Genomic DNA, 26,388 nt, shown 5'->3' on the forward strand with positions numbered 1-26,388 from the left:
AGAACAGAAGCTGAATCTAGTTTATGAATATTATGCATAATTATAATTTTTCCCTCGATAATTTTAGGCAGTTTTTGTGTGACCAATAATTCTTTGAGATAAATAAAGATGAAAGAAATAGATATATAGAATAATCTTATACATAGTGAGGTGTCTGCAAGTCCTAGTCGTGGCTGTTTGCTGTAATCTGTTGTAATAAAGGATGCGTGGTCTTCTGTTTCAGGTGGCCGTGAAGATCATAGACACCAGCAAGGTCACGGAAGAGTACGTAGTGCGCAATCTGGAGCGTGAGGCGCGTGTTCTGTCGCGTCTCTCACATCCCAGCATCCAGTGCCTCTTCGAGACCATGCAGGTATTGTCCCTCCACCTTTCTTGTGGTTATACTACAATTTACGAGTCAATGAATTGAGATGAATTTATCACTGACAAGGTTTGCATTGGCTAAGATTTGTGCATTGATCGTATACTTCGCCATGTCACTGGAACACAACTATTTCAAAATTATTTTCATTCGAACTTCTCTAAACTTTATAAATTGGTATTATTATAGAACTTGTGATTGAGTGTCTCAAAATAAAAGTGTGCAAGTAACCTTTTAACATAAATTGAGATAAGTGCATATCTGCAAACTAAATAGACTAAAATATAGTATGTATATGGCAAAGAGATATTACTGCCATTTGGTAGCTGTTTTTGTACTACTGAATGTTTCATCTCTTCAGAAGGGAAGGGGTACAACTGATCTCTCACCTGATTTGTATCATGCTTATTTGCAGTTACTCAACTGATTTAAGTGATTATTTAGTCATGCCTTGTGTTAAATTATAACCAATAGTTTTTGAAGATATCAGATAATGAATTCGGTAATATAAGCAGTAACTGGGTTTTTTTCACTGATTAACTTTGTAACTTCTTTATTGTGTTCATATGAGGAATTTTTCTTCATTCCTTCTTACATTCATTCATTCATCCATTCAATAATTCATTCATTCCTTCATTCATCCACTCAATCATTTATTCACTTATCCATTCATTCATTCATTCATCCATTCAATCATTCATTCATCCATTCAATCATTCATCCATTCAATCATTCATCCATTCAATCATTAATTTATTCCTTCGTCCTTTCATTCATTCATCCATTCAATCATTAATTCATCCATTCAATCATTCATCCATTCAATCATTAATTTATTCCTTCGTCCTTTCATTCATTCATCCATTCAATCATTCATTCATTCCTTCATTCATCCAATCAATCATTCATTCACTCATCCATTCAATCATTCATTCCTTCATTCATACATTCAATCAATCATTCATTCACTTATCCATTCATTCATTTATTCATTCATCCATTCATTCATCCATTCAATCATTCATTTATTCCTTCGTCCATTCATTCATCCATTCAATCATTCATTCATTCCTTCATTAATCCATTCAATCAATCATTTATTCACTCATCCATTCAATCATTCATTTATTCATTCATTCATTCATCCATTCAATAATTCATTTATTCCTTCGTCCTTTCATTCATTCATCCATTCAATCATTCATTCATTTCTTCATTCATAAATTCAATCAATCATTCATTCACTCATCCATTCATTTATTCATTCATCCATTCAATCATTCATTCTTCCATTCAATCAATCATTCATTCACTCATCCATTCAATCATTCATTCATTCATCCATTCAATCATTCATTCATTTCTTCATTCATACATTCAATCAATCATTCATTCACTCAATCATTCATTCATTCATCCATCCATTCAATCATTCATTCATACAACCATTCAATCATTCATTCCTTCATTCTTCCATTCAATCAATCATTCATTCACCCATCCATTCAATCATTCATTCTTCCATTCAATCAATCATTCATTCACCCATCCATTCAATCATTCATTCTTCCATTCAATCAATCATTCATTCACCCATCCATTCAATCATTCATTCACCCATCCATTCAATCATTCATTCATTCATTCATCCATCCATTCAATCATTCATTCATTCATCCATCCATTCAATCATTCATTCATTTATTCCTTCATACTTTCATTCATTCATTCCTTCACCCCTTCATTTATTCCTTCTTTCGTGAATTGATTAATTAATTCATTTATCTCTTCGTCCTTCGTATTCTCCAGGTATGACTCCCTGCGACTACGACCATTTCCCTTGGATGAAATAATCACTGAGAAGGGTACGCTTTAGAAATAGACAAGCCTTTATAACATTTGTAGAACAGTCTTGTAGAAGCTTAGAGCAAAGTTACGTTTTGTCTTCCAGGGATTGTGGTGAAGGGTACATGATATTGGAGGAAATTACTTTTAAGTACCTACTGTAATTATGTAAATTGTGAATAAATAATTTTTTTTCTTAATTAAAGCACTATCACTAATTTTCGAATGACACTTCAAATAATAGACCTACATGCTAGTACCAAAAGACAGCTCCATCCGGGCTGATCTTTGAGTCCCTCGTATTTCACTCTACCAACAGAGCTAATTCATTCTCAGTAATTACCCTGAAGTGCCGTATAAAAACCACGAAAACTTTCAGCAAGGCACAAGGACTGAAAACCTGAGTTTTGAATATGGAACCAGCACGCACACGTGCGGCCTGTGTGGTCGGCAAATAAAGGTTCAGAGTGAGAAGAAATAAATAACTAAACAAACAAGAAAGCACACATCGCACCTGCGTGCTAGTGCCGGCGCTAAGATGTGGAGGCAGTCTGCAGGCCACTGAGCCGCGATAAGGAAGATTTATTAACAACTCCGCGCGAATTTATCCTGCAGTTATTTCTGAACTCGTATAATTGTAAATTTATTCTCAAGTCCGTGCATGTTGGAAAAAATACCAGGAAGGAGACTTCCGGCTTAGATAACTGAGCTCGTTCCAGGGAAGTCGTAGCGTCTGGAATGCAGCGTAAGAGCCCGAGGTTGACAAGACCGGCCTCTCGCCCGGTGGACTCTGTTGTTTATTCCACGAAGGGTTTCAAATGTCCGATCAGTCTCACAATAATTTGCTAATAGTTTCCGTCTGTAGTTTTAATCAAATGTCTATTAATTTCAGAACAATTTATGAACAAGTACCGGTAGATATTAATTAACTGCAAATAGATTTCCACCCTGTGATAGTTACAGGAAAAATAACGGTATAGAAAGACGGGACATATTGACAAAAAAAAAACTAAAGAAATACAGAATAGGAAAGCTTCTAGGAAGTTACTTACATCCATATAAATTGTATCTACACAAATTTATATCCACTTTTATCTATGTCCAATTTTTTTGGTCCTTGTGATCTATGTCCACACACGTTTATGTCCATTTTGATATGTCCCTTTTCATATATGTCCATTTTCATATTATACTCGCGGAATATCAAATGCATATGTGTATTTATTTATTTAATTAATTTATTTAATTTATTTATTATTTATTTATTAATTTAATTTATTTTATTTTATTTATATATTTTATTTTATTTATTTTATTTTATTTATTTTATTTTATTTACTTAATTTATATATTTTATTTTATTTATTTTATTTATTTAATTAACTTATTTATTTAATTTATTTATTTAATTTAATTTATTTCTTTATTTAATTTATTTACTTTATTTATTTATTATAATTTTATTTATTTATAGTTAAGGCGCACAGCAGAGTCCATTTCAAAGCTATATGAAGATGAAGAAGCAGAAGACAAGTTGCTAATTGATTATGTGAAGTGTACATAAATATTTTAGATGGACATAATGTATTGGGCATTCATGCAGTGGACGTAAAAAATTTGAACATAAAATTTGTGATTTTGGACTAAAATAAAGTGGACAAATAATTAATTAGACATATATTTGTGGTAATAATTTAGTGGACTTTTATGTAATGGACATTAAAAACTGGACCTCGTCTATAAATCATTAAATCATTATTATTATTATTATTATTATTATATTTCAGTAGGAATATAAACAAAACAGTCAATAACAGCAAATAATAGCTCGAACAAGATAATTTAGCCTGCATTAAAATCCTTGTCAGGGCTTTCTTCTGAAGGTAAGTAGAGCTGCGAGGCCTAGTCGTAAATTTACGGCATTCAAAATTAAACGTGTTCATCAATGAAGAAACTGCGTGCAAAATCCATCACTCGTTTTTCTCCACATCAAGAATTGGAGTTAGCCTATAAGAGTGAACTTCCCTAATCAGTAGCCTAAATGCTTGCTGATTTAGGTCCCTCTCCATCTGTGCTTTTTGTCATTCATGTTTTCTTCCGTTAGATGACGCAGAGTCCGTCTTCCTGGTAGAATGAAAATTGTGCTTTCGACATTGAATTTACTAGCGGTCGAAAAAGCAAGGGGGAAGATAATGATACATAAAAATAATTTGCCTTTCGCCGATAGTTGTGGGACTTCCACGAGGTTGATATTGCGATGCGGGTTTAATAAAGTTTTCCAATATCGAAATACTGTGACGTTCCCTGCAGCCAACAAGCAGGTGCCGCTGCCTCACGGAGGAATACGTTTTCGCTTCTATAGTTACGAACCACGAGCGGAATATCTACTCTTATCCTAGAATATCTGTGTGTGTTCAGAATTATTCTCATATGATATGTATTCTTGTTCCTATGTTGTACTGATTATAACTTACAAAAGATTTTTGTGCGAGATCGAGCATATTTGCTTGTTTTCCGCACAGAACCAATACGCGGTAAGTGTGAAATACCACATTCAGTATTCCCAACGTAACACACATAACAATTTCTCTCTTTTTACCGCTTAAGCGCCATATTCATTTTACTGCTTTAGGCTTTTAACATATTATTTTTAGAGACGTTTAACATAGTAATAATTATAAATTGGAAACTTACCACTGCAATTTCACCTAAATTCCACTGTTAATTATTGTTTTTAAATATTTGCAAAAATTAAGTAAACTCTACAACACCACAAAAGTTACTGCATTCCTGATACAAGTAACATTAAGGAAGCAGTGAAAAAATCAACAAGATTCCAGATGCCGATGTTATTACTGCAATATGTTATATAAATAATATTGTTAAAATATTAAAATGAAAAATAAATCATTACATAACCTTACCGTTTGTTTTAAGTTCGCATTTATAGACTGGGGGAAAAAAAAAGACAGACGTATATCACGGCCTGCTGGAGTATAGTAAACACAGAAAACATTTTATAGCAACAATGTTGAAGAAAGATATTTTGGTGTTCCGAAGTTGCCGTCATTAAACAGAAACCAAGATGGAGATTTCATTGCAACTAATTAGAAATTCGTCTTTCAGGTATGTAATAAACGATCTTCGCACAAAATAATGTACGATACACGAGCGGTATGTTTGTTTTCATATTCTCAGAAATTAAAAAAGCTCAACTACGTTTCGCTTTTTCAATCTTTTCCTCGACCATGAAAACGTCAACATACCGCTCTTGTAACGCATATTACTATTTTTAATGCAGTGGCATTTTATAGTCATTGGCCGTACAATGGCGATAAAAACTAAAAGGAAAGAAAACGAAATAAAATGAACAATATGCAAGTGAAACTATGAAGGAGAGGATGTCAGCAGTGCTGCATTCTTTCTCTGACCTCCCAGTACCTATCCACAAAGCTGATAGATGAAAGTGCTGGACAAGTCTTAATGTGTAACTTACAAAAGTGAAAGTACTGTATGTGTCCGTGTTTTTTTCTCTACCTATACAAATGTACACCCTTCGGTATTTGCAAAATTTTTCATAATTATTCTTCACAACTAAGAGAAAAACATTAGCGTACATTGAAATTGGACAAAGTAAGTTGGAATTATTAAAAAAATGAAGATATAAATACGATGAAACATACACGTATAATAAAATTATAATAACCATTTTAACCCAGATAAGACTGACGTCCTATATATATAGGGCCCGGACGTTTTATTTTTTTAACATTGCTGTGTAAGATTTTCATAGTCGGCAATCATGATACCATAATCCTTATATGTTATAAATTGCCTCCAATTTTTTTTTTCTTATATTTAGTCTGTCATAGTCAATGTTATTATCATATTTGTATGAAACGTCCGGTGTCCTATATGTAGGACGTCAGTCTTATCTGGGTTAAGTCAATAATTGTTGTTTATTTCTGTTATATTTAGCTTCGACTTCTAAGAGGGCTGGAAAAAATAACAAAATATTAAAATGACATTGTTCATACATCATGAAAGGCAAAATCTAGAAAATGCATGCAATGAGTAGCTATTACACAGTCCAGGACCATATTATGAGTCTCTCGAACAGTGTTAGATACTATACCTGTTAAGGTTTATCTTGTCTCAGTAGCAATAAAACCAAGTCACTTCAAATGAGGTTGGAGATTATAGGAGGGTTGTAAATTTTCAGGATTCCTTTCAAAACCTTGTTATTGTACAGGCTACCGGAACTCAATTTCTTGAAAGACAAGCCCAGTGACGGAACTACACAGTACGAAGAGAGATATTTTGTAATTTTATTTTGCGCTACAGAATGTATCAACTAGTCCCTTCCGCCACTGGATGCATGGACAGCATCGCTCCACTCCCCCATCGCCATAACAATACAGACGAAGTAAGACATATCTCCTTTCTCTCTCTTTTCGCAGTGAGACAAGATACATCACACAGACTTTAAGCAGGCTATATTTTATACAACTGAATTCTTAAATTTTATTATTTGAACCCACAAGAAATGCCACCACTTTGTGATTCATTTCGAGGAAACTACTTCTCACGAATTTGATGTGGATAAAGAAAAAAAAAAGTATATAAAAATATACACTCCAGCAGTCCCTTTCTTTCCAAGTTACATTTAAGTTATAATATTCATAAAATTGCATATCCCTAACAAAAGATCGAGATCTTGTGGACTACATACCGGTAACACAAAGGGCACTATGAAAAAGTAGCCCCAGGCAGAAACAACGAGCAAGTGAATAATGTACAGGTCTACAACTACTGTAACATGACGCTGGTTGTAACATAATAAGCTTGTTATATGTTATGAAATTAAAATAATTATTATACATATAATTAAAATGTTTATTCAAATATTTTTAAGTTGTTGATTGTTAAACGGTTGGATTTGCAAGCACGCTGAATATGTTACGTACCGTAGACTGGGCAGCTACCTCGTTTTGAGATCGCTATTATTACTTGGGTTGGATAAAAAGTAATGGCATCAGTTCGATATTTCTGACATTGTTTTATTCACAGGGGTACAACATTTACGCACCTTCTATATAGTCGCCCCCCTTATTTATTACCTTTTGCCAAATGTTTGGAAGGCGTCGTACACCATCAGCGCGTCTATCTTTGTTGATGTTCCGTATTGACCGCCCTAAAGCACGGATAAGTTCATCTCTGGTATTCTACCGGGTCCCTCGCAGTGGTTCTTTCACTTTGGCGAAAAGATCGCAATCGCATGGATCATATCGGGTGAGTACGGTGGATGTTCCAGTAGTCCGCGTTTTCCGTCTGCCTTGGAGGTACAGCGTGGTGCAGTATTACCCCATCATTGTCATACGCCACAATGAACATCTCCTTCACAGCACTTTGTGTAGGGCACACTTTCTTTGGACGAGGAGAACCGGGATGCTTCCATTCATTTGATTGGCGTTTCAAGTTTGGTTCATACGAACGAGTCCAGGTTTCGTCCAAAGCGACGATTCGTCCAAGAAAGTCGTCACCTTCCCTTTGGTACCGGTGCAACAAGGCCTTCCCGGAACGCTTTAACCCATCGTGCAACTGTGCGATATGGCAACGCTGCATCGCCACATGCTTCACGCAGTCCCTGAAAACATTCTTATGCACTATGACCTCGTGCCATTTCAATTTTGATCCAGGAACGTTGCTCTAGATTTGTAAGGATGGTCTTAGGGCGCTTGCACTATCCCTATGAAAGTGAACGTTCTACACACTGCAGTAGATTGATGGAGTACTGTCGCCGCTGGCTGCACTAACTCATCTAAGAGTTCTTGTTCATGTCCACACAGCTGGCAGCTCTCGAACGCACCATCGTCACGTGACAGCAGTGTTGCCATTACTTTTTATCCAGCCTATGTATAATAACTGAAGCGTTCCTTGGACTAACAACTTAACGCACTTTACGTCGTTTTCCATTTCGGTGCAATCAATATATTTCCGAACTGCGCTTGTATTTATTGTACCGTTAAACATACATGCGCGTGTCACTGAAGATCGTTGCTTCCATGCCTGTTAAGTCAACCTACGTACCAAACAGCGTCAGATAGGCTTAAAGATGTCAGATTCTACATGTAATTTTGTATAAACATGTCAAAGATCTATTGCGATTTTTCCTGGAATCTCTCCATATACGCTTTATGACTAGTCTCCTCCTCTGGCTTTCAAGTAATGCATTTAATATAGATTCCAGACTTTTCCCTGGTTCTACATAATTTAACTTCTCCGTTTCCTGTGTTTCGTGTGTTGCCTGTATTCAGGGTAGTCCGGAAACTTATTGATTGCCTCTTGTATATTGAATTCTTAATAACAAAACTCCCTTCTGAGAAAATATTAGTTCCTTCCAACAAACATAGCGCCCTCTAGGAACATTTGAATGTTGTTCTGCTCAGTGCTGTTATAATATATACCAAAGAAGACAGAGGACGGACACTGGAAAGTTTTCTTATCTCAATCGTACTATCAGGGACTGGAATGCTCTACCTGCAGACTTACTAAAGGCTTTACCAATAACCAAAGATGTATTTAAAAATAGGCTTAAGGACTTTACTAATAGACGGTAATACAGTACGCAGACTATTTTGTGGTTATACAAGTATAGTGAGTAAGCAGAGAAACATAGTGAATCTCCAGTGATTTATATTGGGTGTGCAGTGTGTTGTAGTGAAAGTGCAGTGAGCTTATAAGTAAAATCTGAGAGTTATAGTGGCAGAAAAATAGATTTATAGTGAACGGGTGTGAGTTATAGTGCTTGTAATGGGGTCTAAGCTATCGATTTGAGGTTATTATAGTAAGTATAATTCTACGGAATAATAAGGATGTAATTGATGTTCTGTTACTTGAAATGTTGTATCAGTGAAGAAGTGTGTTGTGTCTGTTAAATGTGTTGTGACAGTGAAGTGTGTTTGTGTCAGTGAAATTTACAGTGGCAGTGCAAAGTATTTGAACAGAGAAATGTTTTTGAAGTCTTAGTGAAATCAGGATAGTGCCAGTAAAATGTGTCTTAGTTCCAGTGCAGTGAGTTTGATAGCGAAATGAGTGTAGTGCTGAAAGGTACTTATGCAAGTATGAACATATATCATACATACTCGTGGTTTTAAGTTCTAACTTAGGGTTAAGATATAAATTAGATTTACTTTAATTATGTTATATTAAGTGATTCGTTTAATTTAGAATGCTACTTGTTAATATTATTATATATATTGCTATTATTATTTTATCTATACTAATAATAAATCTGTAGCCGAAATTTTTCTGGTAATTTTCGATTATCCAAAAATAATTGGTCCTAACATATATAATTAACCACCCTGAAACCGAAAATCGCTTTTTTGAAATTTTTGTTTGTACGTCTGTCTGTCTGTCTGTCTATATGTTTGTTACCTTTTCACGCGATAATGGCTGAACGGATTTCGATGAAAATTGGAATATAAATTAAGTTCGTTGTAACTTAGATTTTAGGCTATATGGCATTAAAAATACATTATTTAAAAAAGGAGTTATAAGGGGGCCTGAATTAAATAAATCGAAATATCTCGCTTATTATTGATTTTTGTGAAACATATTACATATCAAAAGTTTCTTTAAAAATAATTTGCGATAAGTTTTATTCCTTGAAAAATTTTGATAGGACTGATATTTAATGAGATAAATGAGTTTTAAAATTAAAATAACTGCCATCTAAGGCCATGTAATGAATTAAAAAACAAATGACTTCGTCTATAAGGGGCCTTGGACAGCAACAATCGAAAGCTATTAAACATAGCCTACAGACAATGTTTCTGTGTTTGTATGAAGTAATATCAGAAGCTAAATTAACCGATTTGTATAATTAATTATTATTTCACCATTGAAAAGTGTAGTTTCTCTAGATGGACATAATGCTATAATGTTATTACAGTAACTTCTGAGTGAATTGAGGACAGGTAAGATTAAAATAGCTTCTTATGCACAGAAAATTTGATAGGCTATTTTGTACATTCGTTTTCTGTATTTCTTAAAATAATATTTATGTACACTTATTTCAATCTCAGAGAATTAACGAACAACGAGAGTGTATTGATTTAGTATGCAGTAATAGTACGTTAGCTTAGCAATCCATTATTTTATAATTCAAATTTTAACTATGCTCAATTGAATCGTGTTAAAATACATCAAATATATTTGCAATAAATGCAATGCAAAAAAAATTGGGCAATGAGCGAAGCAGATTATCTTGCGCTGTTGTAAAAGCTGTTCCCTGGATCAAACGTCCTATTTTAATTATGTAATTACTTTATATTTATTTCTAACATTTGCAGCGGAGCGCACGGGTACGGCTAGTTATTAATATTATGATTGTATTTTATTATTATTGTAATTATTGAGTGTAATTAGTTACCACTGCCACCGGGTAATTACCCATTTGCAGTGTGAATAAATACATACATACATACATACATACATACATACATACATACATACATACATACATACATACATACATACATACATACATACAAATCTAAAAATTTGTGATGCTCTATAGCTCAAATTCAAGATTTTGTAGTTAAGTTCTTATTCTGGAGAACGCCTGAAGTCCACCGCTGTGTAGTAACGTTTAGCACGTCTGACCGGGTCCGGGTTCATATCTTGGCTGGGACAAGTTACCTGGTTGAGGTTTTCTCCGGTGTTTTCTCTGAACCCATTAAGAGCAAATCCTGGGTAACTTTCGGTGCTGGACCCTGGACTTATTTCGCTGGCATAATCACCTTCATTTCACTCAGAAGCTAGATGATCATAGTAGTTGATAAAACGTCCTAAAATAAACCTATTTTAAAAAAAGTAAGTCTTAATTGTTTTTTTATTGGTTTATAGTTAATCTAAATGGAATGAGTCAAATGGAGCCCAACAATGAGTGCTTTCCCGCGGTACAGCGGAGCGGGGCTACTTTTTCGTAGCCCCCCCCCCCCACCCGTCGATATCCTAAGTTTCATTTTTAGTGTTGTATATTGAAGCAGATAATTTAGCACGAAAATAGAATATCAATGGCAGAAATGTGTCATTGTCGATGTCTTTTTGACACGAGACAGTTAATTTTGCGACTGCCTCTGGAAGCTTTTATCGTTGGAAATTGAAAGGGATGATATGTTGACAATGGCTAACAAGTTCACGGCCGCTATTCATGAAGTAAGACTGCTTCAGAAATATGATGGATCACTTCCTAAGGGTGCCTCCGCAAACACTGACAGAAAACGACTCAATTGGCTCAAGGAATTGGAGCAGTCTTTATTGTTTCAGGATGTGTACAAGGCAATTAAGTGTTTTGCAGTAATTTCTGTTACAAGTTGTACGTGTGTACGGGCTTTTTAAAATTATTAAGGGAATACATAATCTCAAATGCACTGTTATACAGTATGTCATTAATCGCTGATCCCACAATTTTTAGCTCTCCACATGAAATTTGGTACAGGTATTTACAATGACTGACTCTATTACTTACTTACTGGCTTTTAAGGAACCCGGAGGTTCAATGCAGCCCTCACATAAGCCCGCCATAGGTCTCTATCCTGAGCAAGACCAATCCAGTCACTATCATCATATCCCAGCTCCCTCAAATCCATTCTAATATTATCTTCCCATCTACGTCTCGGCCTCCCCAAAGGTCTTTTTTCCAATTAACACTTTATATGCATTTCTGGATTCGCTCATACGTGCTACATGCCCTGCCCATCTCAAACGTCTGGATTTAATATTCCTAATTACGTCAGGTGAAGAATACAATGCGTGCAGTTCTATGTTGTGTGACTTTCTCCATTCTCCTGTAACTTCATCCCTCTTAGTCCCAAATATTTTCCTAAGCATCTTATTCTCAGACACCCTTAACCTATGTTCCTCTCTCAAAGTGAGAGTCCAAGTTTCACAACCATAAAGAACAACCGGTAATATAACTATTTTATAAATTCTAACTTTCAGATTTTTTGACAACAGACTGGAGACTTGATTCTATTATGATACTTAATTACAGTACCTTACCATATCAGGGAGCGTAATTATGAACCGACCTAACCTAATCTGATATCACAAAATATAAGTAACATTTTCTTATCTATTAAAGGTATGGTTCGGAAATTTTCTACACATTTGCTCTACATTATATGTAACAAATCTCTAGAGACAGAGTTTTAAAACTTCAATTTTTTTTTTTCTGAATAAGAGAATCCCAACACCATAATATTTTTAGAAAATATGTTTTTTTGGTCAATTTGGATCTATATCTCCCCTTAAAGTAAACTCAGGAGTGCCTACCTACAGCAGGCATGTCAGTTGATGCCCACAGGAGCATGCGCGCGCTTTAGAGCCTAGGAGAGCTTGAGCGCTTTACAACGGAAAGGAAAGAGACAGACGAAAGAGGTGGTTTATGCCGCTTGGTCGAGCTATATTGAGGGATGGCCAGCACTGATTCAATAGATAAAGGGAAGAGAACTTATTAAAACTGTATCCATGTTAATTTTTAGATTTGCCTGAGAAATATAAGTGCATTATAAGAATGTAAGTTTTAATTTTAATGCTCATTTTTCACAAGTTTGATTTTTTTATTCAAAAGAAATATTTTCTCAACTTATCGTATAGAATAGTGAAATTTTCAGGTATAGGCCTATTTATTTAGTAGCCTTACAGAATGTTTTCGTAAATATAATATACCGTATATACGTATTACCGAAGATAGTGTATTGAACATTTTGAAAATATTCGCTTGGAAATCGTTTGTAAGGAAATGAATTAACAAAGCAACTACTGTTACATCATAAGCAAAAGATACGTGACCATGTGTTGTAAAAATGTCATCTCTATAGCTTCAGCAGATTTCGAGAAAATAATTTAATATTCTGATGATAGGAAGTTGCTCACAAATATCACCTTAAAAGCATAATGCGATAAGAGTTTTGTTATGTAATATTAGTTACACTTAAAACAGATACAGTACCTAGGTAACTTTGCTTTGTACTGTAATATTGTTTTAATTAGTTTATTGATTACTTTTGTAAGGCTAAAGATACCATAAATATAAATTCCACTCAATCTCTTTCTTTGGAATATCACTTTCTTTATGAATGTTATGTTTCATCCACTTAATACAGTATAATATTATACTACTATGGAATTTAAGTGAATATTCCTTCTTAACTCTCTATTATGTTATTAAGATTTAAAACACAAGTGCAATATTAAGAAATCAGTGTTAGTACTTTTGTTTTACAGACAATATAGATAATATTAAACAGAAAAAAAGCCACATAAAAATAACGACATAAAATTTCACGTTCCGTTTGAAATTTGTGCACCACTGTTTTCTTAATCCAACAGGTTGCTTATTCATATACACAACCCTTCCTCTTTCCATACTTAGCGCTTGCTGCCCGCGCACGACGTCAAGGTCAGAAAAATGCGCTTGCTTTGACATCACTGGCCTACAGTATCCCAACAACGTTCTCAGCCACCGGCCTCTATTCATGGAGTTAGGCGCTTGCGTGCCAATCAGGACTTGCGCTCGATTCGCGTTGTCATAGCACGTAGTTTTTACGCAGCCTGCGTTCTGAGGACATGCGTTGTGACGCACGCTGTAGTCGGTCGTGCCTGGCGCCCGCTCGTCGTGCTTGCACAGCGCTCTTCCTTCCTTTCCCTATAAGATCGTAATTTATTTTATTCCCCTCGCACAACCTCTATGCTGCGATCTGCGATCATTTGTTTTCTCTGTATGCACGCCTGAGCTCATATTCCGCGGGGAGGCGGTTGCGTCGTCGTGTGAGGCTTCCGAAAACAGGGTCAGCGAAACGGCCATAATTAATGGACTCGGCCCAAGACCTGCAGCACAGGAGACGACATCCCAGAGCAGTGTATGAAAGTGAGGCTTTCACAGTGATTGGATTGTGAAGACTATTTTGTACATTAAAGCAATCTGTTTTTATAGGCTATGATATTCTTATTGAATTCGGTAACTAGTTCGATTAATTAAAATGTGTCTCAGTGAAACGTACAGCAGAGTTCGTATAGGTCAGTTTCTGTCAGATGCATTTCCAATTCACTGCGGGCTAAAGCTAGGAGATGCACTATCATCTTTACGTTTTAACTTTGCTCTAGAGTATGCCATTACGAAAGTTCATGATAACAGAGAGGGTTTGGAATTGAACGGGTTACATCAGCTGCTTGTCTATGCGGGTGATATGAATATGTTAGGAGAAAATCCACAAACGATTAGGGAAAACACGGGAATTTTACTGGAAGCAAGTAAAGAGATAGGTTTGGAAGTAAATCCCGAAAAGACAAAGTATATGATTATGTCTCGTGACGAGAATATTGTACGAAATGGAAATATAAAAATTGGAAATTTATCTTTCGAAGAGGTGGAGAAGTTAAAATATCTTGGAGCAACAGTAACAAATATAAATGATACTCGGGAGGAAATTAAACACAGAATAAATATGGGAAATGCCTGTTACTATTCGGTTGAGAAGCTTTTATCATCCAGTCTGCTGTCAAAAACTCTGAAAGTTAGAATTTATGAAACAGTTATATTACCGGTCGTTCTGTATGGTTGTGAAACTCGGACTCTCACTTTGAGAGAGGAACACAGGTTAAAGGTGTTTGAGAATAAGGTGCTTAGGAAAATATTTGGGACTAAGAGGGATGAAGTTACAGGAGAATGGAGAAATTTACACAACACAGAACTGCACGCATTGTATTCTTCGCCTGACATAATTAGGAACATTAAATCCAGACGTTTGAGATGGGCAGGGAATGTAGTTGGTATGGGCGAATCCAGAAATGCATATAGAGTGTTAGTTGGGAGGCAGGAGGGAAAAAGACCTTTAGGGAGGCCGAGACGTAGATGGGAAGATAATATTAAGGTGGATTTGAGGGAGGTGGGATATGATGGTAGAGACTGGATTAATCTTGCTCAGGATAGGAACCAATGGCGGGCTTATGTGAGGGCGGCAATGAATCTCCGGGTTCCTTAAAAGCCAGTAAGTGAGTAAAGCAATCTCTTCCATATGCATATTTTCCGACATTTTTTGGGACTATTTGCGGGTTCACTTGTCAGAAGATAGTATTCTAAACTTACATGAAATTCATGATTCCAAGTTGAGTCGATTGTGAGAGACATTATGTAGGTTTTGTGATAGGAGCGTGCTTCATATATATATGAGGGTCACAACCAGAGTGGACCAAGTTCACCAGTGGTCAATTTGTGGACTAATACAATCTAGGATGAAGAAAACTAAGACTTATTCATAGCTATAACAAACCATGTCCCTAACTCATTTGTTACTCCACAGAGGGCAGCATTTCCTATGGAAGGTGAAGATTGCTAAGCATGAGCCAGGAACGTTAAGACTCAATTTCTCAAAATTATTCCAGAAGGACTTTGTCCACTCCGGTTTTGAACCCCTCATTGTTCGACATTTTAGAACTGTTTTCACGTTAATCTCACAAGGCAAATTTCCGAAATTATAAATTCTCATTAATAGGATTGTGAAAAAGATGTTATGAGAGCGGTATAATTGAAATGTGAATTAACCGAAGTTTCGGGACTATTAATAGGATCAGATCTTAGAAGAGAAGCTTCCAAACTCATTCGGAATTCATGATATCTGATTGATTTGATTATAAAGATGATTTTGTATATTGCAACAGTGCGTTTGAAATACTCCATGTTGAACTTACTGCATAAATTAGTTCACTCACAAGAGAGAAGTCAGAGCTTATGGTCGGGAGTGATCGTGAAATGGCAGAAGTAAATATATACATTACGATAATATAAAAAATATAAACATTGTATATTACAAAATAAGATTAATTGTTGTTTAGTCAAATGTCCGAAGACAGTTTGGAACCTCACATGTGACACCAGTAAAGCATCAGTCATGAGGCAACTAAGCAAGGAGATAATGGAGTAGGGTGCCCAGTTCCTTTCCCCCTCCATTGCATACACCTTTGACTAGTAATATATTTGACTAATCAAACATTATATATACACATACATACATACAAATTCTACTTGAAGCAAGTAAAGCGATAGGGTTGGAAGTAAATCCCGAAAAGACTAAGTATATGATTATGTGTCGTGACCAGAATATTGTACGAAATGGAACTATAAAAATCGGAAATTTATCCTTCGAAGCGGTGGAAAAATTCAAATATCTTGGAGGAACAGTAACAAATATAAATGGGACTCGGGAGGAAATTAAACACAGAATAAATATGGGAAATGCCTGTTATTATTCGGTTGAGAAGCTTTTGTCATCTAGTCTGCTGTCAAAAAATGTGAAAGTTAGAATTTATAAAACAGTTATATTACCGGTCGTTCTGTATTGTTGTGAAACTTGGACTCTCACTCTGAGAGAGGAACAGAGATTAAGGGTGTTTGACAATAAGTTGCTTAGGAAAATATTTGGGGCTAAGAGGGATGAAGTTACAGGAGAATGAAGAAAGTTACACAACGCAGAACTGCACGCATTGTATTCTTCACCTGACATTATTAGGAACATTAAATCCAGACGTTTGAGATGGGCAGGGCATGTAGCACGTATGAGCGAATCCAGAAATGCATATAGAGTGTTAGTTGGGAGGTCGGAGGGGAAAAGACCTTTAGGGAGGCCCAGACGTAGATGGGAAGATAATATTAAAATGGATTTGAGGGAGGTGGGATATGATAGTAGGGACTGGATTAATCTTGCTCAGGATAGGGACCAATGGCGGGCTTATGTGAGGGTGGCAATGAACCTGCGAGTTCTTTAAAAGCCAGTAAATAAGTAAGTACATACATACAAACAAACAATTGTCTTTACTCTGACACTTCGCCAAATGGTGATTAAGAATTTTAGGACATAGGCCTAAGTAAGAAATAGTTTCAGATAAGTATGTAAAGTCATTTTGAAATTATTTTCTCTTGGAAAAAATTGTCTTATTTAAAGAAATTGGTATAGCCTAACGTTTGTTTTATTGATATTGAGAGATAGAAGGTTTGCAGGCACCAGTTTTAACATTTTTTTTTATCCAATGGTAGGGCCCTTAACTTGTCGTTATTCGCTCCGACTCTACGACCTTCTGTTGCCCCCGTATTCACAACTCATAATTAGATTCCTGCGTTTGGTTACTTTGAGTACAAGTTAGATGCACATGGATTATACTAGCTTCGCTTGCAAAGGAGGGCTCTGATTCGTCTGTCCGTTCCGTTTCGTTTGTTTACATCTGAGAATTCTACACACGTACAAAATATACTGTCATATGTATTTATTTTAATAACAAGCAAAATATTTATTTAAAGCCATCTTATGGACAACAGATGATTACTCTCACAATAAGTAAAACTCATCAACATTATAGATAGGCCTATTTTTTGTTTCACAATGTATTTTCACCCAAAAAGTAAAAGCCAATGCTTATTATTTTTCGCCTATTTACAGAGATTGAAATAATTATTTAAATTGCACTTTTTAAAATAAATAGATATATTTTATCAAAGCGAAATGAGTTTAGAAGTAAATAATATGATAATTTATTGAAAGGATTGAAATTTGAATATTCAAAATTAAAAATGAATTAATATTGAAACATATATAATATATTTCCACTCTGATGTTTCAACTTCTGTTCATTTAGAAATGAATGAATGAATTAATGAATGTATATATTTATCTTCAAGCAATATACCTTTTGGTGAAGTGACACTTCAGATTATTAGTATACAGTGCCGTCTCCCCGTTTTACACGCCTCTCTTACAAGTCAATTGGGACATTACTTATTTTTAATTTATAATTGCAATTCTTCCACCAGTCTTTTCTTGTCTGTCATCAATTCTTCCTCTACTTTACCCCTAACCCATCATTATACCAAAAATACTGTAACCCCCCTCACTCTACATCTCTAATTATTTGCACTTTTCACTACTCCCTTTTCCACATTGCTACTTTTTAGGTCTTAGTTTTCTTCTCTCACGATTTATTTCCTCTCCACACCATTTTCTTAAGTCATACTGTCTTTTCACCTTGTTTTCCCCTCTTCCTTCATCACTGCTCCCTGAACTATCTCCTACTTGCGTTACTCTACTTCTAGTCAGCCTCGATTTACATCTTAGTTCCTTCACCCGCTTCGGAATTTCTCCCATCTGATGTCCACTATTTCCATTCGTTTGCATTGAGGTCTTGTTCTGCTGAGCTTGCTGAACTCATTTAGAAATGTTTGTACGTTGTACCGTCTCTAATGCCAGATTACAGATATTAATTATGAATATGCCTACTTGTTTTACACGTGAATGTTGTGACTGGACACAGCCTATGTACACATCTATTAATAAATCTATACTAATAATAAATCTGTAGCCGAAATTTTTCTGGAATTTTCGATTTTCCAAAAATAATTGGTCCTAACATATATAATTAACCACCCTGAAACCGAAAATCGCTTTTTTTTTTTTTAATTTTTGTTTGTATGTCTGTCTGTCTGTGTGTCTGTATGTTTGTTACCTTTTCACGCGATAATGGCTGAACGGATTTCGATGAAAATTGGAATATAAATTAAGTTCGTTGTAACTTAGATTTTAGGCTATATGGCATTCAAAATACATTATTTAAAAGGGGGGTTATAAGGGGGCCTGAATTAAATAAATCGAAATATCTCGCTTATTATTGATTTTTGTGAAAAATGTTACATCACAAAAGTTTCTTTAAAAATAATTTGCGATAAGTTTTATTCCTTGAAATATTTTGATAGGACTGATATTTAATGAGATAAATGAGTTTTAAAATTAAAATAACTGCCATGTAAGACCGTGTAATGAATTAAAAAATAAATAACTTCGTCTATAAGGGATCTTGGACAGCAACAATCGAAAGCTATGAAACATAGCCTAAAGATAATGTTTCTGTGTTTGTATGAAGTAATATCGGAAGCTAAATTAACCGATTTGTATAATTAATTACACTAGTCTGCGATGAAATTCCTGCCTCCAAAGTTTTAATGTTTTTAGGATATTTTTAGCATGCTGAAATCAAATTCAAAGCCAAAAAGTTCCTATCACGTACCATTTTTTTGTTATTTTAATTTTCTTATAATATATTACGACAATTTATAGCGTAATTATTTAAACTGTAATACTTTAACATATGTAGGTTTGGTATGTTAGGATATGAAAACCAAATGTATTCAACATATTTTTAAGGTGTTTATATTGAAAACCAAGGACACTGGATGCTTCTTAGCAGATAGGGGGTGCAAGCACATAGGGAAGTTAGGGCGAAATAACGTGCAGCCTTGTCATTATTTTTATTTGTGGAAGATAGAAATGTCAGCCACTCCTTGGTGAGAGACTGAACTCAACTCGTCTAGTTTCTGTCACATTTCATTAGTCTGCGTTTCATCTGGAAACGAAACGAAACCAGTTTGAAGCTTTATTGTGGAGTAGAATGTTGAAAGTTTTTAGCTCAGTAAGAAAGTATTTACCATGTTGCATCGGGGATGTCTAAATAATCCAGACCACTTTTGTTATATAACTTATGTAGGATATACACATTGCCTAAGCAGAGGTGTAATTTACACATTTTGTGAAAAAGTCATACCATGCCTATTTTGGAATCAAACTTGGAGACCAAAGTAAAGCTTGGGCACCACACAAAGTATGTAGAGTATGCACTGAAGAGCTTCGTCATTTGATCAATTGGAGAAGACCGTTGCTATCTTTTGGAGTACCTATGGTTTGGAGAGAGCAGTCGAACCATAGTAATGACTGCTACTTCTGTTCGTGTGATGTGAAGGGGTACGATTCTAAATATAAACATCAAATCGTGTATTCAGTTGTCAGCAATTTTACTTGTGCCTAATGTACCAATCCCTGTGCGACCAGAAAATCTTACACAAACGTCATTCTATTGGTACTGACAACGTGAAATAGGTTTTAAATACTTTTTCTCCGAAGATGATAATCTTGTATATTGCAGTAATGTGAAAGAATTTATGCTAAAACTTGGATTTCCAAACTATAACCTAAGTGAACGGAGACTGTTCATTGATGCTTCCAAGCGAAGTTTAAAGGATTTCCTCCTTCATAAGGGAAACATTTTTGCTACAATGCCTGTTGCCTATTCAGTGATCCTCAAAAAATCATACACAAATTTGCAACTGCTGTTATTAAGACTGGACTATAGGAACACAACTGGCAAGTTTGTGATGATTTCAAAGTTCTGGGTCAACAATCTGATTTTACCAAATTTCCATGCATTCTTTGCCTGTGGGATAGTAGGGCACGAGTTGATCACTGGACTATGAAAGACTGGCCACCTCGACAAAATTTGGAAGTCAGTTGTAAGAATGTTGTGCGCCAAAGCCTTGTGAGTTCTTCTAAAGTTGTGCTGCCATCTCTCCACATCAAGCTTGGCTTAATGAAACAGCTTGTAAAAGCTTTAAATAAGGAAGGAGGCTGTTTTAAGTATATATGTGAGAAATTTCCACTACTATTTGAAGCAAACTGAAAGAAGATATATATTTAATGGTCCTGGCATAAGAAAACATGTCTGGTGCAGCATTTAGAAACAGTATGTATGAAAAGGATAAATCAGCATGGATGTTGTTTTGTGAAGTTGTTTTAAAATTTCTTGGCAACAAGGATCCTAATTACCGAAACATTGTGGCTAACATGCTTGAAGCATACAAGGAATTTGGTTGTAACATGAGTATCAAAATTTTCTGTTTTCTCAGCTAGATTATTTCGCCGAAAATCTAGGATTTTTCAGCTAAGAGTAAGATGAACGATTTCACAAGGATCTTCAGGAGTTCGAAAGAAGGTACCAGGGACGCGGGAGCATCAGTATCCTTGGTGATTATTGTTGGATGTTAAAGCGTGAAATACCTGAAGAAAACATAAAAGAAAGAGGAACAGGAGAACTCTCTCAACTAAGAAGCAAGTGGTGTAATTTTTTGTGTGATACATTGTGCTAATTTATACATCCAATAGTGAAGTAAAGAAAACAAAACAAAGCAAAAATACTCTAGTGACATGTATGAACAACCATACACATAATTTCAGCAAGTTGTGTCTTTTAAATATTGTTTTTGAATTTGAAATAAAAAAGTGAAATGAAAAAGTTTGTGATGAAATTCACGTATTTATAAAATACATTTAAAGTGATTTGCAAACAAACCTGACGTGATAGAAGCAAAGGGATTGAAAATTCGGATTCAGCACATCGACATTATATAAAATCACATTACTTAGTTTAGGCAACAAACACAAAGTTGAAATTCGCAGGCTAGTGTTATTAATTCACCATTGGAAAGTGTAGTTTCTCTAGATGGACATAATGCTATAATGTTATTACAGTAACTTCTGAGTGAATCGAGGACAGGTAAGATTAAAATAGCTTCTTATGCACAGAAAAGTTGATAGGCTATTCTGTACATTCGTTTCCTCTATTTCTTAAAATAATTTTTATGACCAAATGAGTGGTCTCTGGATCAAAATGATCGCATTTTAATTATGCAAATACAATTTAAATTAAGTAACATAATAAACGATTTATCCTTATATCAAACACGAATGTTCCTTGGATCAAATGTCCTATTTTAATTATGTAATTACTTTATATTTATTTCTAACGGGTGCAGCGGAGAGCACGGGTACGGCTAGTACATAAATAAATGGTTAAATGGTGGAAATTACAATAAATCATAATAAAGACAAAATTATTTATATTGGCTAATTTCTTTACGAGCCTCTATACTTTACAACGAGTGACTGTAAACATTTTAAGTGTTTCAAAAGAAAAATATCTGCTTCTTTCTGATAAAAAAAATCTTTTATTTTTTTCTAATGCAGTGTTCGGTACCAAATTCTTATATTGGAACATTCATTTCCGACCGTCCAGCTTTGTTTTGCTCTGACATGGTTCGCTGAACATCGGACCTCAAGTGCGTAGGCTGTGCTGTTGCGCGTTGCTCGGAGGCTTCGGGTAACCAAAGGCAGGACTCCACTCATAATAAATGAGCAACATCTCATCACTCTGTTGGCCTCTGATTCAAGTAGGATTCGATGTTTTCCCCATCTTGCAAGCCCTGTTAAAAGGTCTATTTGTCGTAATTAATTCTAGTACAAGGCGAACTGTGCACAATGCATGTGTAGTTTGTTCATCTCACCTCATCCACAGCATTTTACAGTCGCGGGTAGCTGCAGCCCAGAAATTCGTCGTTGCGCAACCGCCGCACAGGAAGGTCTGATTTATTGCAGCGCTCAACGTGGTGCGGCTCCCCAGCTGAGCGTCTATGTGTACTTTAAAATCCATAAACAGAAACAAACAACTCATCTGCACACATATGCTGAAAGGCGGAGTTGTTTATGTGGAGCCTCATAACTGACTTTATTTCTTGCTTATCTTCTAATTGCTTGTTATGTCGTGAGAATGGGCAAGTTTACGTTATGGTGTAACAAAGATGAAACGTATCCAAAATTCGGGAACACTTTTCCATTTTGATTATTGTGATTTTCTACTGACCGTCCTCAATGCCAACGAGTCACAAAGATTATAACGTTTTCATAATTCTTGTGTTCGCTTCGTCTACATGTCTGTCGCTCTAACGACATTACCCCAACCTTCCAAACTGTAAACTGGCGTCAGTGTGTACAACTATAGTCATCATCATCATCCATAGCGCTACAGCCCGGATCGGGCCTCGGCTTCCTTAAGAATTCTTCTCCATCGGTCTCGATCTTTAGCCACCGTCCACCAGTTCTTCACTCCAAGCCTCTTAATGTCATCCATAACACAGTCCATCCAGCTTTGGCCTTCCAACTCTTCTTCCTCCAGCAATCCCATATTCCATCACCTTCCTAGGTATTTCACATTCATCCATTCTCTTAACATGCCCTGCCCATCTCAGACGAGCAATCTTAATGGATGTTATTATATCGGGAGACTCATAAAGCTGGTATAATTCGTTGTTATATCTTATTCTCCAAGTTTCACCATCCCTTACAGGTCCAAAAATCCTTCGCAATATCTTCCTTTCGAATGCGGCCAATCTAAATTTATCCCTTTCGCTAAGAGGCCATTTCTCTGATGCATAGGTCAACACTGGTTTTATTAGGGTCTTATATAGTCTACATTTTGTGCCACGAGATAGCAATCTTGATTTAACTTGTTTTTGCAGCCCATAATAACACCTATTGGCGCTTTGTATTCTTCTACTTATTTCCTCTGAGATATCATTGTTACTATTAACTAGTGATCCAAGATATACAAAGCTCTGGACTGTCACAACTATAGTCCCGTCGCTCTAATTTCCGGCAGCCAATCACGTTGCATGTCGGCTTCATTTAAACGTGTGCGTCTTGTGATTCGCTGAGGAAGACGTTATTCATTTCTTAAGGCTCGATAAATACTTAATATAATCGCCTGCCATTTTCGCTCTTTCGTTGGCGTTCGCAGAAAGCACACGAAGACGTTATTTGCCGCTCAATTATTTGCTGAATTACAGTGCGTTTGATTTATGATCACAGGAGCTACGACATGATAATGCTTAACGTTGTGGCAAATAGATCCCTCGTCTGGTAGCTCGGCAACGAAAGAACAAAAATGGCGAACGATACTACCTACCTAGACTTTATAGAGCCTTGACTTCCTAAGACTTATGCAAAGAGGAGGAGTCACGCCGGGAATAACAGCGTCGCGACTATATACAGTATTATCTTTGTACAGTAGTGGCAAAAAAAACCCCGGACCGACCCTTGTAGCTGATACAAAAGAATCCTGTGCTGTGTATTGCGTCAAACTGTGGTAATTTCAATATGGATAGTGAAGCCAGAGGTATGTACTGTTATTTAATGTAAAAATACGCAGTTATCTTTGCCGAATAGAGGTAGAAATGTAATATTGACGCCAGATGAAAATAAAACTCTCAAAGGTTTTTCGTCTGTAAGCTTGAGGCACTGAAGGAAAAAAACGGTAAGAATCGAACAAATGCAATAAATTTTATTGTTACAATTAATTATACAAGATGGGTGTGTTTTGTGACTAGCAAAATTTGAATCTGTGACTCTGAAATCAGCTACAAGGGTCGGTCCAGTTTTTTTTTTGCCACTACTGTACATTTCGATAACTATCTGTAATAGATGATGTTTTATTATCAGATATTTTATATAGCCTCCCACAGCTTCATCCTGGGAACCATTACTCATTATCTACGTGATAGAAAATATAATTATACTGAAAACTATTATTTCTTAAAAATCTTGAATAGTTTTTTTTTTTTTTACAGAATCACAATCTTTTTATTCTTGTTGTAATGACCAAGTCAGAGTGGCACATCCTTCCTCTTACATCGCCAATTGCTTGACAAGCGTAGTAGGCCCATGCTAATGAAAGCCTCCGAGAAGGAACGCTGTCCCCTTGCCGGATACTTGTCATACCAAGAAACCGTATTTTGGCCATTAGTATGCACGTGTCATTTAGTAGTTATGTTACAGCTGGTTTAGTTGTCGGAATTTTCCCGTGAGACGTAGCCTCCAATCAGGGGTGTTGACTTCTGCCATTGTCAGCAAGGTTCTTCTAGGTCGAGGAACGTAAACTAAACGTAGGCTTACTGCTCCTCCTTAGCTGTAGCGATGGCGATCTGGAGTACAGATAATAAGCGCCAAAATGTGGAAAAGTTGTTACGGAATTACTGTGTTTAGTTAGTATGGATCTGTGATAAGAGAATAAGAAACACAATGCAAGAAATAAGTCCTTCCCTATAGCAAGGGCAATGTCAGTGCTAGAGTCTGATCTGTTGTTAAGCAAGTGACGTAAAAATAGTGATGTAATTACCGTTGCTAAGAGAGAGAGAGAGAGAGAGAGAGAGAGAGAGAAATAACTCGTCCGGCATTAATTAAGGATGACCACAAGGATCCGGAAATTAATAGCAAACAAATATAATCAATTAAATATGAATATTGTTATAAAAATAAAATGTAATAATTAAGCACCATTGATTATCAATTATAAAATAAAATCGTAAAATTATACTTAAAAATGAAAGATTTTATTTAAAATTAGCATATCCTTAATTAAGGCCTTCTGAGTGGTATAAATGAAACTGTATAATCTGCAGGGAATCTTTAAGAATTTGCGAGATGATTTTTTGAATTTCAAAAGATGATATTGATTATTGTTTTAAAAAAATATGTGTAAATTTTGGTAAAGAACTCTGAGCACCAAAAAATAAACCTGTCACTGACCAATTGAAGAGAGGGATGTTATACTTGGCACTAAGGAAGGGAATACAAGGTTCATAAATGGCCCTCTTTTCCTGATCAACCTGTTGAGCTTGGTTTAGATCTCTCTCCATGCGTATAGTTGGATCTATGATAATAGCCTTTTGTTGTTGCCTGTTTATTGCTATTATATCCGCTCTTCTGTGAGAGACGTCTTCAGAAATGCAGTGCACCTCTTCATGAACTTCCCAACCCTTGTTCCGAAGAAGACAGGCGATAGCTCCACGGACTCTATGATGCCTGTTGTTACGCAATAACTCTCCTTTCCGACAAAAGCCCAACACGTGGCCAAGAGTTTCTGTCTCGTTGCAGCCAGGTTGACGGCAACGGGTCGTGCTGAAAGCTCTGCCAGGAACGGAGCGCACTGCAGTAAGGTTGCAGGACATCTTGATTGCATTAATATATTCCGAAGACGACAAATTCATATAAGATGTTGGAATTTTCATAACGTTTAATTCATTTTTCACCTGGGACTAAAACTCTTCGCTTTAAAATAAGTCGATATTGAGATATCAATTTGTGGTTAACTTCCACGAAACAAAATTCTTTGGGAAGTGCTCATATTTTATTTATTTATTTATTTATTTATTTATTTATTTATTTGTTTATTTATTTATTTATTTATTTATTTATTTATTTATTTATTTATTTATTTCTACTGGCAGAGTTAAGGCCATAAAGGCTTTTCTTTCACTCAACCAATATTAGAACAAAAGCAAATATAAAAATGGCAGAAATACGGGAACAGTGTAATAATAATTAATAATAATAATAATAATAATAATAACAACAAAATGAAAACAAGTTTAGGTACTTGTAATTCTAATAATCAGACAATTATAGTAA

The 26,388-nt window shown here is 35.6% G+C and overlaps 1 protein-coding gene across 1 annotated transcript in view; it reads left to right on the forward strand.

Moving 5' to 3' along the window:
* Positions 1 to 202: 202 nt before the first annotated feature.
* Positions 203 to 26,388, forward strand: part of LOC138700573 (serine/threonine-protein kinase MARK1-like) — a 185,935-nt gene continuing 159,749 nt past the window's right edge. Inside the window, exon 1 of the mRNA XM_069827155.1 lies at positions 203 to 352. Coding sequence (XP_069683256.1) covers positions 203 to 352 — 150 coding nt within the window. The remainder of the gene's footprint in view (positions 353 to 26,388) is intronic.

Source organism: Periplaneta americana, chromosome 5 (genome assembly GCF_040183065.1).
Source record: "Periplaneta americana isolate PAMFEO1 chromosome 5, P.americana_PAMFEO1_priV1, whole genome shotgun sequence".
NCBI lineage: Eukaryota > Metazoa > Arthropoda > Insecta > Blattodea > Blattidae > Periplaneta > Periplaneta americana.